This window comes from Labeo rohita, chromosome 6 (assembly GCF_022985175.1).
Source record: "Labeo rohita strain BAU-BD-2019 chromosome 6, IGBB_LRoh.1.0, whole genome shotgun sequence".
Classification (NCBI taxonomy): Eukaryota; Metazoa; Chordata; class Actinopteri; order Cypriniformes; family Cyprinidae; genus Labeo; species Labeo rohita.
Window position 1 is genome coordinate 11,219,732 of NC_066874.1, and position 19,767 is coordinate 11,239,498.

Consider the following 19,767-nt stretch of genomic DNA (forward strand, 5'->3'; position numbering starts at 1 on the left):
GTTACATGAATAAGATGGAAAATGGAGGATCCTGTTAACTGATACCTCTTTAGCTCCCAAGAGGACTAATTAAGATAAACTTTTCCTTCAAAAAATTATCTGAGCCCCCGCTTCCCAAGAGACAAGCCAAAGAGTAACTCAAGAAAATGACCAGCATGAAACAGCTGCCAACATTCAGCTCTTTTTAAACTTATACTGAAAAAAATTAGGGTAAATAAAGGAAAACTGGCCTAAATGGCCTAAATCCAAAAAGAATGCACTGAAACAAATTAATACATGTTAAATGATGAAATCTGGATGCAGTTCCAGATGCGTAACAAAGAAAAAACCCTCTTACATCATGGTTTGCATGATAGTCTTTAATATGTTCTTTGGCAGTTGCTTGCTTCTGAGAACTCTGCGGTTTTCATGGTGCTTTCTCCAAGACCACAGTGATAGATCAAAACACCAACCTTATTAATTACCATCACAGTGCAATGCCAGTGCTAGTCATAAATACGCAAGGCCATTAAACGATCAAGGAAGACTTTGTTTCAGATAAGATTTGCTCTCCCCCCACAAGAGATCTTCACAACTGTCTTCACAATGAATCCTTTTTTCTGTCAACTACCAGCATTTCTTGCACATCATTCCAAAAAAAAAAGTCCCTCATAGCTAAAAATAAAGACACGTAAATCTGGTTGTGGATTCTCTGCTGTGTCTCATCATTTTCAGAGGGAACCTTGTTATACTCAGCACGCTAAGAAGGTTCTTTGTCTAATTAATAACAAAGAGACACAAGATCTGCCTCTTTGTCCAAGTGCCTCTTTCCAGCAAATATGGCTGAGATCATCAGCCACAACTCACACATATGCATGTAGATCAGGGGTCACCAGACCCGGTCCTGGAGGGCTGGTGTCCCTGCAGAGTTTAGCTCCAACCCTAATTAAACACACCTGTACCAGCTAATCAAGGTCTTATAAGTATACTTGAAACTTCCAGGCAGGTGTGTTGAGGAAAGTTGGAGGACACTGGACCTCCAGGAACAAGTTTGGTGACCCCTGATGTAGATGGTGGTCAAACTAGGGTTGTGTTTGACAAAAATGCTGATTCAGCATGGTAAAAAATCTATTTTATTGTGATAGATGGTTGAGCTATAATATACCATCAGCAGTTTCCCTGTTGAAAAACCTGCATATGCTGGTTAGGTAGGTTTTGAAGCATGGCAGCTGGTTTGAGCTGGTTTAAGATGGTCCTAATGTGGTTATAAGCTAGTCATGTGCTGGTGCTAAGCTGGTCCTAAGCAACTAGCTTCTGCTCGGGTCCAGCTCATTACAATCTCAGAACCAGGTTAAACCAGCTCACGACCAACTAAGAACCAGCTTAAACCAACTGCCTTGCTTCAAAACATACCTAACTAGCATATGCTGTTTTTTCAACAGGGTTTCCAACCCAATATCGTTAGAAAACAAAGCCATTTTCCATTTTTTTTTAATGTTTGGATTCATATAAAAAACAATTTCTATAAAAAAAACTACCATCATGCAGTCTCACCTCTAAAACCAACCCTTAGTGTCTCACAAGAAGCTTGTAAGAAAGTGTATTATTGGGATTCAATGAATTCATGCAAATTCACCACCAATTTGCCAAAACATTAAATAGTTACGAATTGTCATGAGAATGTGCTGAAGATTTCATGTGTCTCGTAACTCTCTGTGACCTGTCAGGCAAACGTAAGTATGTCATTGAAACCATCTTGCATCTTGAAGCGTTACCAACAGTGAAAATAGGATTGGGGGAACATTAGCATTGTTTATTCGGTGAACATCATTCTGACGCTAGATAACTAGAGACTAAGGAGTCTCTAGTAATAGAAATAAAACAAAAGCATTGCTTGAAGAATCAAGAATTGATTCAGTTCATCAAGAATTGGTTAGTACTTGGATGGGAGACAATTTCGTCACCTTAGAATTATAAGGTTCTATCTGCATTCTGAGCACTTTTGAGATATTGAGCTTCAAAGTTTTTGCATTCCATAGACATCTGTAGATAGAACCATTTTTGTTTTCTAAAAAAATGCCTAGAATGTACACAGCTTACAAAAGAAACATTACATAATGTAAATAAGTTGTCATAGAATAAGAATATGTAAATAACTCAATTTTGACAAAAATGTCAGATAGAACCTTCTAATTCTAAGATGATGATTTGGCAATGCAATTTGCTCACCAGAACCAACCTAAATGAGTAAACACGGATTATAAAACCTAATTCTGACATAAACAGAAGGTGTACAGTAAGCAGAATCCCCACACTGGTCTCATGCACTTATAACTGCATACAGTATGTGTCTTATGTGCGCAAAGGAATTACTGACACAATTCTTTCTTATCCTTCTTATGTTGATGAATCAGGAATATTCTAAAAGAAGGAACATGTGCACACAATAATAAGCAAAATATGTGCCCAAACCATACCCATAAAGGTTTTCCACACCACAGTTTTCTCCTGTGTTATTAACTTTCTCCAAGCAAAGTCAAGTGTGTCACTTTCAAAATCAGTCGAAATACAATAAACTATTTTATATAGGCCTCAACTACACCTGATCGACTAGAATTTTAAATTTTTGTAAAATGTTGTAATAATTTTGTAAAAAAAAACATTTTTGCACTTAATTATTCAGTTTCTAATAATAACAAAATTTAAACCACCAAAATAAATTTTTTTTTGCAATACTGTGAATCTATAATTCATACTAAATTAGGAAACAAAATTTTAATGCATTCATATTAATGAATAATTATTTCTGAAAGAAAATGTTTGCACAAAGTCTACATAAAAATATGAGCAATGGGTTAAAAACAGATCTTTAAAATGAAAATGTTTAGAATGATGGTATAATTAGTATTCATGCACGCATGTAATTCTAATGGATTCACACTAAGCCACGCATGCAGACGCAGACCTCACATCACAGCAGATGCGCATAAGTAAACTTTCTGCTGGTTAGCATATCCTAAGTGTTGGTCTAAGCCCTGGCAAAGCGGTAGCAGAGCAGAGCAACCGCTAACTGACAGGAAGTGACCTGTGCCTCTCACGGTAGAAAGCACACCAATAAAAACACATAGTGACAGGACAAGTGGCACAAGCTTGAGATGCATCACAGTTTTACCTTTGTGGTTACTAACGGTTAGGCATGGCTGACTGGGCTCTGGTCCCTCGGGGAGGGTGTGGCAGGCCACAGGCAGGCCCCTCTCCTGTAGGACTGTCCAGCAGCTGTCCAGCAGCACCTCACAGAAAGTCCTGCAGGGTAGCAGAGCTATCCCAGATTTTTCAGAGGGCTGATGGCATCTTGGTGCCAATAGTAGGCAAAAAAACCATTCCAAACCATGGTGGCAGCCTGAACGCAGGAGCCAACCCCATTCATTTAACACAGCTACCACATCCTCTGCTTGGGTGTGGTTAAAAAAATTAGGTACAGAAAACGTGACTTCACCGTGAGATAAGCAGAAAGGCCAGTCAGAGCCCCTTGATAAGCAGTTTGTGGAATCCTCAGGGTAAGCGGCAGTGCTAATTACGCTAATCCTGCTGTCAGTGACCCTTGTCCCTGTAAGGTTGGTTGCTGTTGTTATGCCTTCCTGAGCCAAATCCAAAGTGGGCCCTGAGCCTAAGCCTGACCCAGTGGCAACACCTGAGGAACCTTTGACATTCATTTCATGTTCAACTTCTTCTGATAAATACTTATCATTACCCGTTTTAGAGTGGCCAGGCTTCGGAGAGATGACAGGTGTCGTCGCTGTGACACTGTTATTCCAATTCACAGTTGAGTTCTCGTCCCAGTTCTTCACAAATCCTTGAATCCCTCTGGCTACATCTAAGATTTCCGACACTACATCAGTAACGTTCTCGTCCTTACCGGTTGTTCCGTTAACTGAAGTATCATTGTCCATTGTGGGGGCCTTTGTGACAGGTGGACTGTTCCACCAAAGTGAAGCATTAAGAGGACCCACATACAAAATCAACAGGAAAGACAAGCCCAAGCTGAACCTCATCTTTGCACATACACTAGTCCTTCTGTTGCCCAAGTCATTCAGAACATGCTATCAGGCACGTCCTGCAAAAGTAGCAAAACCAACAATGCAGTGCAAGTTGAATGATCTTTTCCTTCTTTTAGTTTATTGTAACAAGGAGAGAGAGAGACAGAAGGCGTGTTCTCTTAAATATAAGTTGGATCTCATTGGCCACTTCTACTTTTGCCCTCCAAAATGTGAGAAATACTTAACCTCCCTCTGTGTCCCAATAGACCTCGCTCCAAGAACACAGATGTGCAGCATCAGTTTTCCTAATGCTCCTCTTCTGAGAATAAAATCTGTATATGGACCCCTTCAAATTTTTTATCTAGTTTACTTGTTTGCTTGCAGAACTTTAATGCCTAATGTGGAAACTATAATTGGAATAAATTTACAAAAGCAATTGTATGTTAGCAATTTAAAATAATTCTGAAGGTACATCTTCAGACTTCTAATAAGAAAAATGGTTTCTTGCCCACCAAATGTCTGTTCTGGGAGTATATAAGTTTGGTAAGTGGGTACAAAATTCCAGGAAAAGGGCAAATTGCATGTGCATGTGTGTCACAACAGTAATTACAGCAGTGATATATTTACAATAGTAAATTCTTAAAAGTCACAAAAATATACAACTCCTTTAACTATACCAAAAAAAGTTTCTATGGATTTCTTTCTTCAAAAGAAGACTTTTTGAAGAATGCTGGGGTCCAAACAGCATTAGACTTTACTTTTACTTTCATTGTATGGAGAAACCTCATTACTCTTTAATACATCAATACATACATTTTTATTATTGTCCTAAAATCACTGTGTATGATCTTCAGTCATTTTTTACTCATTATTAACACTGTTTAGTCCTTAATATATTCTACAGCATCTGCACAAAACAGCACTGCAGTTATTCAAGGGGAAAACCAAGCAAATGGTTTACACAGCATTTCTTCTCAGTCCCTCATTGGTTGTACTGTGAGCTTATAGTACATCTATTCATGCCAGCGGGGCTGTTTGGCGTGGGTCTGAGTGATGGACACATAGCAGCTGACAGCATATCTGATCTGGTGGATGTCTCAGCCTACGTACGTGTGGAAACCCATAACCTCACCATTGTGAAAAGCAGTTTTCCCACATTCTGATTCTGACCATGCTTGAAACTCCTCTGCTCAAAATCTCAAACTGTCTGTCCAGCTGTCCACTCAACATATGCTCTCAGCTCACCCTGATCACACCATGGGTACTTGGCCCTCTAACAATCACTTTGTCTTTTCCACTCCCTCTGTTGCACACTCTCACAGTTCCTGTCTTTCTTACACGCAAACTTTGAAGTTGGCACAAGCACACAGACACATTCACAGTATCTTCCAGGCTAGTTCACACCGCCAGGGTGTTGCCAACAGGGCGAACACACTGACCCAGTAAAACCTAGCTAATGTGTTATTTGGACTTCTGGGAGTACGAATTGTTAATTAATTCTAAATTAAAAGTATTAGCCTAAATACAAAACTAATAAAGGTAAGATCTGACATAAAACAAATATACTGAGATGTCGCTGCTCATAATAATAATAGAGAACATAGTAAAACAAGAAAGAAATTTACAGCTACAGCAGCATACAACCACAATGCTGTAAAAAAATCCCTTCAATCTAGATCACACTGATCTTCAGCCAAAATCGTTAACCAATACCCACTAATGAACAGTGTTGGGGGTAACGCATTACAAGTAATGCGAGTTACGTAATAATATTACTTTTTTCAAGTAACTAGTAAAGTACTTTTGAATTTCTAAGAAAATATCTGAGTTACTTTTTCAAATAAGTAACGCCAGTTACTTTTTTCCCCATTGACAAGTCTCCTGTCGGGAAATTGGGAGGAAACATGATGTTACTGTATTCTAGACTAAATGTGAGCATTAATTCATCTCACTCACAAAAGACAGATTCAGTATTCCTTGAAATGAATAAAAACAGTGAAATGCAAACTCAGAATATAACGCAGCCATGCAATAATTAAATATGTTAAATAAAACAAATATCCTTTATGTATTTAATCGCATTAACCAATGTCTTTGCTGCTGACCTTCGATGATGCAATTCAACCATACTAATAAGCAAAAATTATTTTAGATAAACTAACATTTGTGCTTCATTTTTTTATAACTGAAAAGTGGTCTCCTGCATAAATGTACTTTTCTTTCAGCCTGAGGTGAATTAATTTCACTTTTGGTGTTACATTAGAATTGTTTTATATTTAAAAACAAAGAAGCAAGCCCTGCTCAGATTTAAAAAGTAACACAATAGTAATGTAATGCATTACTTTCCATAAAAAGTAACTAAGTAATGTAAGTTAGGTTACTTAAGTTTAGTTACTTTTTCAGAGAGTAACGCAAAACTGCAATGCATTACTTTTTTTTTTTTTGAACTTTTATTGACAACAGTCAACGTAAATACAAACAATAACAACAGTCCTGAGATTGGGCCCGAGCTCTCAAATAAAGATATATATGGTTACAAGAAAGATCTGAGGAAAAAATAAAAATAAATAGACAAACTTCGAGCAAAAATACAAACTTAAAAGAGATATAAGTGGCCTATCCAACAAGACTTTGAACTGGTCCCCATCTTCTTTCAAAGATGTGAGTCTTCAGCTGTAGCTGTGCTGTCAACTGTTCCATTGAATATAACTGTCTGATTTTTTGTATCCACTGTGAGACTGTGGGTGGTTCAGGTTTCAACCAATAAGTTGTTATCATTTTTCTTGCAGCCATTAGTAAGAGATGTAGCAAAGTTTTCTGATCATGGGACAGATAATCCGGGAATTTGTCCAGTAGACACGTTAAAGGGTCCCAGGAAAGATTCACTTTAAGGACCTTTTCTAGCCCCTTAACTTCAGTCCAAAAGTGTTGAACAATGGGACAGTCCCAAAATATGTGCGTTTGATCACCCACAACTCCAGCACTTATTGCTACCCCAACTCCCAGAGCGGAAAGACTTTAGTGGTGTCCTGAAAAATCGGATTTTCCACATTTGACTCCCCACCCCCTTATGGCAACCAGAACAAACACCTACCCAAGTATCATCATCCAATGTCACACTGAGTTCCATTTCCCATTGTTGTTTTATATGTTGGGTATTATCCGACATATCCATCATCAGTTTGCAGTAAATTAAGGACACTTGTTTTTTCATTACACCATTATTTTCAATCAGATGAATCAAATGTTTTTCTGTTTGTTGGTTCTCTTCTGAGCTGATCCCAGTCCTTATGTTTTGTTAAATAGTCCCTTATTTGTAAATATCTGTAATGGTCCCCTGAGGGTAGATTAAAGTTGTTTCTTAGTAGGGCGAAGGTTTTCATTACATTTCCCTCAAAGAGTTCGTTTACAGTGATAAGCTTTTTCTCCGCCCACTTATCAAAGCCCCTGTCCGTTAGAGATGGAAGAAATTCAATATTCCTGCTTATGGACATGGCTCGCGAGAGGGCCACCAATTCTCTTGATTGTTTTTGTACCTGGTTCCAGATTTTTAGAGTATTTTTAACCCATAAATTTTCAATCTTCATTTTCTTCTGTCTCTAGACCAATAAATGGGAGCCACGATAGAGATATTCCAGGCATTGACTCCTCCTCCATGGAGACCCATATTGTTTCTGGATCACGAATGATCCAGGCCACGATTGCTCTTATTTGGGCAGCCCAATAATACATTTTTATGTTAGGCAACCTCAGGCCACCATTATCCTTATCTGACATCAGAATTTTAAGGCGCACTCTTGGCCTTTTGTTCTGCCAAATGAATTTTGAAATGCATTTTTCTAATGATTTGAATGCAGATTGTGGTACAAAAACAGGGAGGCTTTGAAATATGAACAGTAATCTCGGTAGAACATTCATTCTAATACATTCAATTCTTCCTAGGAGAGAAAGTGGAAGTACGTCCCATCTATTCAAATCAATTTTGATTTCCCTAAATAACTTTTCATGATTAGATGAAAACAACTGAATTTTTCTGGTCGACTAGGATTCGTTAATTTTAAGCATTACTTGACTAATAAACCATTTAAATCACAATAATGAGCCTTTAATTGCCTGCATAGCCTAATAAGAGCTCAAACGCACACATAAAACTTGCCACAGCACACCAGCAGAAATAACATTCAAATTATGAGTGTGTCAGGGAAAAACAGCAAGGAGACTACATTAAGGTTTTAATAATTTATTGATAAACTAGTGCTTTCTTTGTTTTTAGCTTAACAGATGAAGTTGTCGACACTGACACACACTGTCATCACACCTGTATGCATGTTTCATACTGATTACATAATCTGAGAATATTTGTTTTCGATTTGAATTGCTTAATTTAAAAGACATTTCACTCTCTATATATTTTTCATATTTGTAAGGCAAGTAAACACTTGCGCTCAAGTTTACAGAGACTGAGACGGCAGACGTCAACGGCAACGTTTCGTTGTTACTGTGAGTGCATACAAATACATGTAGAGTCTTTACAGATTCGAAAGATGTATTACTTTTATCTGTATGACCAAAATGAGGGAGTATTTTAAGAGCAAGTGACTGCACCAGCGCCTCCATCTGACATGCAGTGAGCGCGCTGCTATTCAGCTTCCACACTCCGCACAGATACTTCAGTAGTGCATATTGTACTAGATTACAATTAGATTGAGTGGCCGTGTAAAGTTGCTACTACTTACATGTATCAAATGATAAGCCATATTTGAGGTTGATAAATGATAGGTGAGCGTTTGTATGTCCTGCCCAATGTACTGTATTATCACACAGATAACCATCGTTAACCATCTGTCCGTCACAGACTGCGTGACTTCGCCACTTCCTGTGGATTTATTTATTTTTTCGGAGACTAAATGACTAATACAATTTTGGTCGACCAAGCCTCTTCTCGTTGACTAACGGTTAGTTGACTATTTGGGGACAGCCCTACTAATAAGTAAAAGTAAAAATAAAAAACATTAAAATGATTGGCTCCGTCCTAAGCAGAGCTGCTTCAAATTTTGTAGGTTGAGCATGAACTACACATTTCAGGTTCTGGCATGGCATTTAAATGGGGTATCAATCTTGACTTTGACTAGGCGATTCCAAGATGATTCTAAAATGTTAATTTTCTTGTTTTTTAATTATCATGATGATGATGTAGACTTGCTTGGATGTTTCAGATCATTGCTGGTTGATAACCCAACTCTGCTTCACTAACAGATTTCTTAACCTTGAAGTGCCCAAAAGCCGTTTTTAACCAAAACAATCAAAAACTCAAAAAGTACCAAAGATATATCCATTTTATCTATCTTTATCAATATACTACAACAATTCATGATAGAATCTGACCACACGTAATGCAATATGTGCAAACGTTTGGACTTTTTCCACAGTGGTCATGTAGTGAAAAATTCTTAGCCCTTGCACTGTTAACCCTGACTTGACCTTTTATCACCTCTGACAGTGAAACAGGCCTGGGAAACAATAATATAATTGCCATCAGGGATTTCATGCACATAGTCATTTGAAGGATATACTCTATTCAGCAATTCAGTCATAATATCCTCCCTAACATCCTCTGATTCTCACAAACTTGGAATGAAAAAGCATGAGCATCCGCTGGGCAGACAAACATCCAAAGGGCCAGACATGAGACCAGTGCTGGATAAGTTTATCCCACTCTGAGGTATTATTAATAAAGTGCTCAATGTTTATGAAGGCAGAGAAGGTCAGCAGCCTATTCCCTATTCCAAAATTCACTATAAAACAATACTGAACTGCTTGACATGATGCCCACATGTCAAACACTGACCCATGTGTGTCTGTGTTTGAGAGACACTTTCAGATCTCCACTGTCTTGCCATAATTTTGATAAGCAGTATTATACATAAGTCATGGAATGAAAATTAAAAAAAGAGCACAAAGAACACAAAGCTGTGATTGACATCTTAAGATCTATAAATTATGGGAAAACCACTGTATAGGCTGTTCCGTAATTGACTTTTACATTGGCATAGTGACATTATGTAAATGCTAATCAAATAACACTTTACGCAACATGAACAGCTGTCTTAATGGCCTATGCGTATGCTAGGTTTATTTTCTAATAATCCTGTTCAGCTGGACAACTTCTCATAGGGTTGTGGAGTACACAGAAAGACCACACTTGAAGACAAGATTTCACACTACTTATTTCAACGTACACTCAGTACTTTTTGTACACATAAGAATTAAATAATACTTAAAAAATATATGCTTAAAGTCTTGCACAATCATTAAGATGACACTTCTGTTTGTGAAATGAACTATTTGAGGCTGTCTGTGAATACAGCATTTCTAAAAAAAAATGCCATCAGTAACAGAAATGTTTTACTTTTGCATGACTGTACAGTACTTTCAAGACAACCTCAGATTACAAAACACAGGTTTTTCTGTCATATGGAGTTAAATAAATGTATATATCGACAAATGTCTGATTCTGCAATGCAGTGATGACTACAGATCTGTATAAATTATTCATGGGACTTGGTACAATTGAAGAAGTATTTCACAGATGGTCATACATATGGCAGCTATGAAGAAAAGGTCACATGACTAAAACAGATGCAGATACAGTGCATTTACTGTTTATAAGAGCACTGCATTCCATGGGTGTAGATTTGGGTGATTGTAGAGACAAATGTAATCTATGAACAAGGCATACTGTACCATTATTTCTAGTGACTGCAGTTGTTACCAAACGTAATAAAAAGTTGGTTGAGGCTTTATGCTTATGCTCTCCACTAAACTATTCTATGAAATAGGCACTAAAATGGAGAGCATATCATTAAACATCCATAAGAGAAAAAGAAATGAGAAGTAAACACTTTACCCCCCACATTTTTTCCCATAGCATGGTCTAATTACACTTAATGACTCTATAACTGTTATTAGTGACTAACTGTATTCCAGTGACAGCAGAGTCTTGCTTTCCCACACTAGTAACATCACTCAAAAATGCTGACGGATGCTAATTCTACAGACAAGAATCACAAATATTTTAAGGCCAGCCAATCACTGTTTTAAAGATCCCTTAATGACACAGAATTTGATTATATTCAAGAGATTGCTTAGTTACCATTTGGAACCAGCATCACTTGACATAACCACTGGACTCAAATGTATAGTTGTTTTTTATACCTGACAACCAAATTTGACGTAGAGCTTATTTAGTTTTTGCCATATTCTTTATTCTACCAAAGTTACCGTTACCCATGAGATTTTGTGTTTGTCTCAAAAAGGGAATCTCCAAAGGAAACAGGCCTACATCCTAGCAGTAAAACCAGTACAGGAAACCTAAATTAAGGATATGAATGTACACTGTATTGTAAAAGTGCTGAGTCTAAAACAATAATTGCAAAAAATGCTGGACATATATTGCCCCAAAAGCTTAATGACCTTAAACATCTTTTGTAAATGCAAAAACAATAAGTGATGATGTTTTGATAGTCAGAGACATTGCATTTGCTTCTCACTTTAGAAAGTGCACCATCTGCTGGTAATAAAGCACACTATTCCTGAACCTGTGTGCTGAGACAGACCACCAAAATCTTAACTAATATCTTAATATAATTTTCTGCACAGTGGAATTCATTTTTAACTATAACCTGTAAGCTTTAAAGACAAACCTGCCAAAACCTTTTTAAATGAACATAAGAGACTATATTTTTGGGCTTCAAATCAATGCTTGTAATGTGGTAATATACAATTTGTCTTGCCTGGTCAATATATTTATAATATATAATTTATTTTGCTGGATGCATTACATCAGTAGTATTTGTTATGAACCGCTTGTAGCAAAACTGCTGAAGAATAAAACAGACTGAAAATGCACACACACACACAGACACACACCTCTCTCTCTCTCTCTCTCTCTCTCTCTGTTTTAGTGCATCAGAGTATTTGCCATAAAAGGTTTTCTCTATTTTCTCTCAACTTTGAATCATTCTCTCACAACAATTTTATCATGTATGCCTTTATAGAAGAGTGGGATTTTGGCTAAGTGAGGTAATGGAATGAATGTTCCATATAATTCACAATGCAGCATTCATCAGAATCAGAACAGAAGGATATGGAGGCAAAATCCTCTCCTTTACAATTTAACTGAAGTGATTCAAGTGAACTGAAAGAACAAAAGAATACTGACAAAGAATATAACAATGTTTGTCACCTAAATATGATGCATCGAAATGGAGATACATACTTCCACAGAAATCATGCATTCTAAGCACTTTGTACTGTGCATGTTAGAATTCTTTTCAACTGTTTTCACGGTGACCATAAGCATTCAAACTTAATGAAAAGTAGAAAAGTATGTGGTAGTCCAGCTTTGGTCATATACAGACCACTTCAATAACAATGCTTTGTAAATTGCAAAATTGACCATGAGGGTTCCATCCTTGCTAAAAAGCATTTATAATTGCCATGACTCTTCTCCGTGGGTGATGTGTTACTCTTTTGTCTGTGTGGAAAGCTTTGGGGTTTTCCCAGTTCTTTACTCGAAAGTAACACAAATTGTGTGGAAATTCAAACAAAATTTGTTGGAAAAAGCCTTGTATCTTCCTTGCAAAGTTTTATGGATAGCCCTTGCCAGTACTGCCCTTATCATAACAGGAAATAAGTTCCCTGTTTATATAACGCTTTTAGTGGATTTTCTTTGCCAGTTGTGGAATGGCTAACTAGTTTTATAAGTATCAATATGCACTACTGCACTACTGCATTTAGCCAACCTGGCCTTGGTTTATTGTAACACTTGGTAGATTGTAGACCATAGAAATGTCTACAAGAGCTGAACCACTTATGATATAGCCTGTGTAAATAAGTGTAAACAAATATATTACATCTATTCAACACATGAACCCACAAATTTCCACAAGCTCTAAGTAGTTGTGCAAGTGGAAAGGGCCAAGATTTGCTGTATCATAGAGTAAAAGGTTGTAGTTTCTTAATATCGTTTTAAATTCAGGTGAATTTAGAGAGATATGTGGGGTTATTCTAATGCAAGATTCAAACTGGACAAGTTTGAAGGATACAGTGAACAACATTCTACTCTGACATCACTATTTTAAAGTTTTTTTTTTTTGGAACAACTCTGCATACTGTAAGCAAAATAAACAATAAAAAGCTTTTAAAAGTCAACATAATGAAAGCATGCCTTGCAGGCTGGAAATTTACATTCCATCAAACTTTGAACAAATCAAAAGCAAATTTCTATATTCAAAAAACAAAAACTTCTCTCTCTATTCAGAAGAAGATGTTAGAGTTGTTTAAATGTAATCTAAAAATGGTATGTGTCTATAACAAAAAAACGTAATGCAGAATCAATCACTCTTTTTGCTCAAACTTTACAAGGGCACCATAATGACAGAGAGTTATGTAAGAGGTTAATTATGTTTCAATTACTGTTCAATAAAGTGCAATGTTGCTAATGTAAACAACTCATGTACACTGTAAACAATCATGCATTAACTTATAGGTCTATAAGAACAGCAAGTGGCTTCAAATATTAAAACTTCCTGAGCCATTTTGAAATCATGGAGTTTCGAATTATGAACACGTGTAAACATATCAATTAGGTTTTACCACTTAAGAATTATATTGCACCTTTGCAGTGGATAATTAATATTTAAACGTTCACACTGAAAACTAAGGGACACCCAGAAGTACGCAAAACAAAACAGAGCAGGTTAATCTCCAGTGAGAATGGATGTTTTACAAATGACATTCCAAATGAAATTTTGCAACATTTCTACAAGAAGAACAGACGATTTTGATACCTGCTCGCTGAGCTTCCGATACCTTCTCCACATGTACCAGGTAAAGCAATAATCCCAATATAAACCAAAGAGATCGCATCTTTGTCACGTGCTTCTATTTCTACAAAACTCCTCTAAAATTAAAAATATATAAGAATTAACAGCATCAGTGGAGAAGTCATGCATGCCCAATAAACACTGAAAACATTGTTAGACAGAAAGAGGGGCGTGAACGCAAATCTTGAGCGCATCGCTTGACTGTCCTCAGGGAATTGCGATTGATATTAATTCATCTTAGACTGACTGTACAGTAGAGCTGTTCTAATGAGTGTTTCAACGAGGTGTATTTATATACCTGGGTCCTAAAGCGTACAGTGTTTGCTATTTTCTTTTCCTTTATCATCTTTATTTTCATTTTTTCTTTAAAGCTATTTTGGGATATGTGTATAATAAAACGCGCTAATGAAATTGAGCTGAACACAAATATGAGTAGCAACTACAGTCACTAGAGTTACACCAAAAATGTTCTTTTAAAAGATAAAATCATAAAACTATAAATTATATTAATTCATTTATTCTTAGTTCACAGCGTTCTTCACATCAACCAGATTTGTTTGTTTGTTATTGCCATGGGTTGCTTGTCTTCGCCTTTACTGTCGTTTCTTTAGCATAATAGTTCTTTATGGCTGTTTCCCACTCCAGGGCTCATAATAACAGGATGGCTGTAAGGTGCAGAACTAATAGAAGGTGACTGTAATATTTAGGGACTCTGTTCTGACATGTTAGAAGCATCTGTACCATTTCTGATTCAACATACATTCCATTAAGGTTAATCTGGGCAGGGTCTGAAGTATGAAGTAGGGTCTGATATCCATATGCATGTCTGGTAGTGCTAGAAAATCGATACTATACTAAGTAATTTTAAATAGATGACAATGCCAGAATGACATCAGAGTCATTTCATTAAGTACTGGAGCGAGATTTCCTAATTGATTTACTCAAAGGTCCAGTTTGATAGAATAAAAGATGTAGTGAAAGACAGTATATAAAATGACTTAATCAGTGTCCTTTTTCTAGATTTTTTAAAAAATCTTATATTAAGCCTTAATTTTAGAAGATGCTATGATGATGTGATTGTAGCACATTCTAATGAATTATAATGAACGCCGGATCGCATGCGCATGCATCGTGGTACTCTCCCAGACACACGGCGAAGGCATTCTTGTAGCTTTATAACATTACAGTTACTGCTGTCACTTGGACTGTTTAACAATGTCCTTACTACCTTTCTGGACCTTGATGACTATGCAATGTTTGCAAGCTGACTAAACTCCCAGATTTCATCAAAAAATTCATAATTTGTGTTCCGAAGATGAACGAAGGTCTTTCGGGTTTGGAACGACATCAGGGTGAATAATAATGACAGAATTTACATTTTTGGGTGAACTATTCCTTTAACATAGTTGACATTAACTATTAATTATTTATCGTTTTCAGTGAATGCAAGGCTAGTTGCCATAGATAGTCCCTAGGTCAAACAAAGACAAACCTATGTTACCACAGTGTTCTAGTGCTGAGATATAGCTTATTCATGATCAAAATAAGCAGGTGCAAAAATTAGAATGTTGTGGAAAAGTTCATTTATTTCAGTAATTCAACTCAAAATATGAAACTGGTGTATTAAATTCAATGCACACAGACTGAAGTAGTCTAAATCTTTGGTTTTTTTAATTGTGATGATTTTGGGTCACATTTTCACAAAAACCCACCAATACACTATCTCAACAAATTAGAATACTTCATAAGACCAATAAAAAAAAAAAAAAAAAAAAAAAAAAAAAACAACACCCAACAACATTTGGAAAGTATGATCATTTACTGTATATGTACTCAATACTTGGTAGGGGCTCCTTTTGCATTAATTACTGCCTCAACTCGGCATGGCATGGAGGTGATCAGTCTGTGGCACTGCTGCGGTGGTATGGAAGCCCAGGTTTCTTTGACAGTGGCCTTCAGCTCATCTGCATTTTTTGGTCTCTTGTTTCTCATTTTCCTCTTGACAGTACCCCATAGATTTTCTATGGGGTTCAGGTCTGGTCAGTTTGCTGGCCAGTCAAGCACACCAACACCATGGTCATTTAACCAACTTTTGGTGCTTTTGGCAGTGTGGGCAGGTGCCAAATCCTGCTGGAAAATGAAACCAGCATCTTTAAAAAGCTGGTCAGCAGAAGGAAGCATGAAGTGCTCTAAAATTTCTTGGTAAACGGGTGCAGTGACTTTGGTTTTCAAAAAACACAGTGGACCAACACCAGCAGATAACATTGCAAATCATCACAGACTGTGGAAACTTAACTCTGGACTTCAAGCAACTTGGGCTATGAGCTTCTCCACCCTTCCTTCAGACTCTAGGACCTTGGTTTCCAAATGAAATACAAAACTTGCTCTCATCTGAAAAGAGGACTTTGGACCACTGGACAACAGTCCATTTCTTCTTCTCCTTAGCCCAGGTAAGACGCCAGTAGCGGCTTAACAAGAGAAATATGACAACTGTAGCCAAACTCCTTGACACGTCTGTGTGTGGTGGCTCTTGATGCCTTGACCCCAGCCTCAGTCCATTCCTTGTGAAGTTCACCCAAATTCTTGAATCGATTTTGCTTTACAAGCCTCTCAAGGCTACGGTTCTCTCGGTTGATTGTGCATCTTTTTCTTCCACACTTTTTCCTTCCACTCAACTTTCTGGTAACATGCTTGGATGAACAGCCAGCTTCTTTGGCAATGAATGTTTGTGGCTTACCGTCCTTGTGAACAGTGTCAGTGATTGTCTTCTGGACAACTGTCAGATCAGCAGTCTTCCCCATAATTGTGTAGCCTAGTGGACCAAACTGAGAGACCATTTTGAAGGCTCAGGAAACCTTTGCAGGTGTTTTGAGTTGATTAGCTGATTGGCATGTCACCATATTCTAATTTGTTGAGATAGTGAATTGGTGGGTTTTTGTTAAATGTGAGCCAAAATCATCACAATTAAAAGAACCAAAGACTTAAACTACTTCAGTCTGTGTGCATTGAATTTATTTAATACACAAGTTTCACAATTTGAGAACTTTTCTAACATTCAGATTTATTGAGATGCACCTGTATATGGTTTCTAAGCTGATCTGGGTGGTTGCTAGGGTAAGCTAAGCACCCATCAGAGTAATACTTCCAGACTGGTTTCCCACTGGTTTCTTGAATTGAAAAGCCAATGTTCATGTTTGTGTGATGTTTTGATGAAATATGACTTATTTACGCTGCCATATGGTTGATTACTAGGTAGGTGACTAGGTAGTTATCAGGGTGACAGTAATAGACTTGTCTTTTTTTCTAGTCAAAATATCTAAAAAAAAATTCTTAAATCATGATGCATTTACTAGACAAGCATGCAAGTCTTGCTTCTAAAAAAAATCTAAATTAAGTGAATTTTGCTTAAAACAGGTAAAATTATCTGCCAGTGAGGTAAGAAAAATGATGGTTTAAAAATATTTTACTTACATCTTTTTGCTATCTAGTAAATGCATCTTGATTTAGGTCTTTTTAGATATTTTCACTAGAAACAAGACAAAAATTCTAAGTAAGATAAGCCTTTTTTTTCCTTTTTTTACAATTATGCTATTTTTTATTATTATTATTATTATTTTTTTTTTTGCAATGTCTTTTATAGATTTTCACATCAATTATGCAAATGTATAACTTAATAAAATTACTAATTGAGTATTTGCAATTAAAGGACACAGGAAACAAGCAGCGGCACTTTTTTTTGTAGTATCACCATTCTACCACTAGATTCTCTACGTAAGCATGCTCAGAGTTGTGCTTATATTTACACACGTTCCTGCGTATAAGTACAAGTTAGTAGATCCCACACTTTGTGTTCTATGCACTCATTACGCACACATCTGTGCGTATGCACTGTTGATAAATGAGGGCCCAGGTCTTTGCGATGTTCTGGTGCCGTGATACGGACAGTTCATTTAATTCTCTGGTTGCTAGTGTAACTATGCTGGAGATTGAAGACACAGTAGGGTCCACAGTAGGGTCAAAACCAAAAGGAAACGAGTCCAAACAACAAATCCAAAATTCTAACCAGAGACGTAATAACAAGCCAGGCAAGGGTCAAAAACACAGGAAAAATTTAATAATAGAAAATGCTCAGAAATACAATTAAAGTAATGGCAAGACTTTGCAAGAAATGAAAGAACCAGAGAGTCTGTTTATTGTGTAAGAGGCAGAAGATGATCAGGTGTACAAGAAATCAGAATTCAGGAGAAGGGTCCCTCATGTGGTGGGTGGTTGGAGTAGCAGGTTTGGGCGTGTATATGACAGCTAGGGCAAGGCTGGATATTTGTCAGGCTACCCACCACTCAGACATACCACCCGCTTGTCAAAAACATCCCACGCTCTTGTCTCTGTGGTGTTCTGATCCTGAGATATTCGCTTACCCTTTTTGAGTGGAAGGTGTTGCTGGTTTGCTGTATCTGGTTCACTGCAAAGGCATAGCAAAGAAGTTGGTATGGCACTACAACTTACAATTTATGAGCCCACCCTCAAATCTTTATAACATTGTCATACAGAGATATAATCTCACAATTTCCTCGCCAATGTTAAATCTATGACTTTTTTTTAGTCTGATTTTATATCATACACCTGATTGTTTAAAAATGTTGTAGCACACCTCTCCTCAATAAGCTGCCATGATTTGACACCTCATTCATGGGTCTATAGTGCAGGACAAGTTATGTGCTAAAGTTTTGTCCTAATATAAAAGATTTACAGGACAAAAACAATTTTGAGGTAAGAACTTCAGAATGACAACATGTGTTTTATCTGAATCAGCAAATATGCTAGTTTAATGTAATAACATGAACAAAAAGCTTTTATGTTAAAAATAAAATAACTGAAATGTCATAGTTGACCAGACAGAGTCAAAGACACAGTCTGAGTTTAACAGCGTTTACAGTAAAACTATTGTTTTTGTATTTGAATAGCATCTTGTCTGCACACATTATTTGTGGGTCAAATGACTAATAGGAAATGACTAAGATGATGTACAAAAAGAGATTTTTAAAGGGGTCATTGGATGCCCATTTTCCACAAGTTGATATGATTCTTTAGGCTCTTAATGAAAAGTCTGTAATAAACTTTAGTTAAAAATTCTCAATGGTTGTGTAAAACAACACCCTTTTTACCTTGTCAAAATGAGCTCTGCCAAAAATCATCCCATTCTGAAGGAGTGTTCCTTTAAATGCAAATGAACTCTGCTCGCCCTGCCTCTCTCTTCTCTCTGCTGCTCTGAGAGATTGTTTACTTTAGCCGCATTTAGCGCATTTAGCCGCAAAACTTGCAAACTAGCACATTATTAGGGAAGGTGATTGCAGAGATTCATAAAAAAAAAAAAAACTTATACTCACTTCTGCTGTAGGTGAAGCTGGATCACAAATGATTTGCGCAAACACAGGCGCATTTATGTAGATTGTCAGGCGCATTCCCTTCACAAACGTAATCCACTGCATCTTCAGTGGCTCATATGACGGGAGTAAATGACGACCACTATGTTCATTATTACATCCAGCAACACAACACCTCAATCGGAGATATTCTTGTCTAACTTACATCCCTGCTTTGGCATCGAAACAATGGCGGTCGGACTATTACAGCGAATGTAAGGCGGGTCTGAGGTAAAATGCTAATTTCAATCAACTACCATGGGAGAGGCCTCTGTTGGTGTGACGCCACACCGACAGGCATCTGAGAATGGCTTGATTTGAAAAAGGGGATATTATTTTTACAGATTAATTAAAAACCACTGCATGGATTTTTGTCATAATAGGGTAGATGTGTACATACACTGCCAACACACATTAATGTTTAAACAACATGTAAAACTG

At 37.0% G+C, this 19,767-nt stretch overlaps 1 protein-coding gene across 4 annotated transcripts in view; it reads right to left on the reverse strand.

Moving 5' to 3' along the window:
• col18a1b (collagen type XVIII alpha 1 chain b) overlaps positions 1 to 14,082 on the reverse strand; it is a 48,805-nt gene extending 34,723 nt beyond the window's left edge. For 2 of the 4 annotated variants that reach the window (XM_051113118.1, XM_051113117.1), the window contains exon 1: positions 3,152 to 3,719. In XM_051113118.1, the coding sequence (XP_050969075.1) occupies positions 3,152 to 3,692 (541 nt within the window). In that variant the 5' untranslated portion in view covers positions 3,693 to 3,719. The other 2 variants (XM_051113120.1, XM_051113119.1) reach the window with 2 other exon arrangements.
• Between the last annotated feature and the right edge of the window lie 5,685 nt (positions 14,083 to 19,767).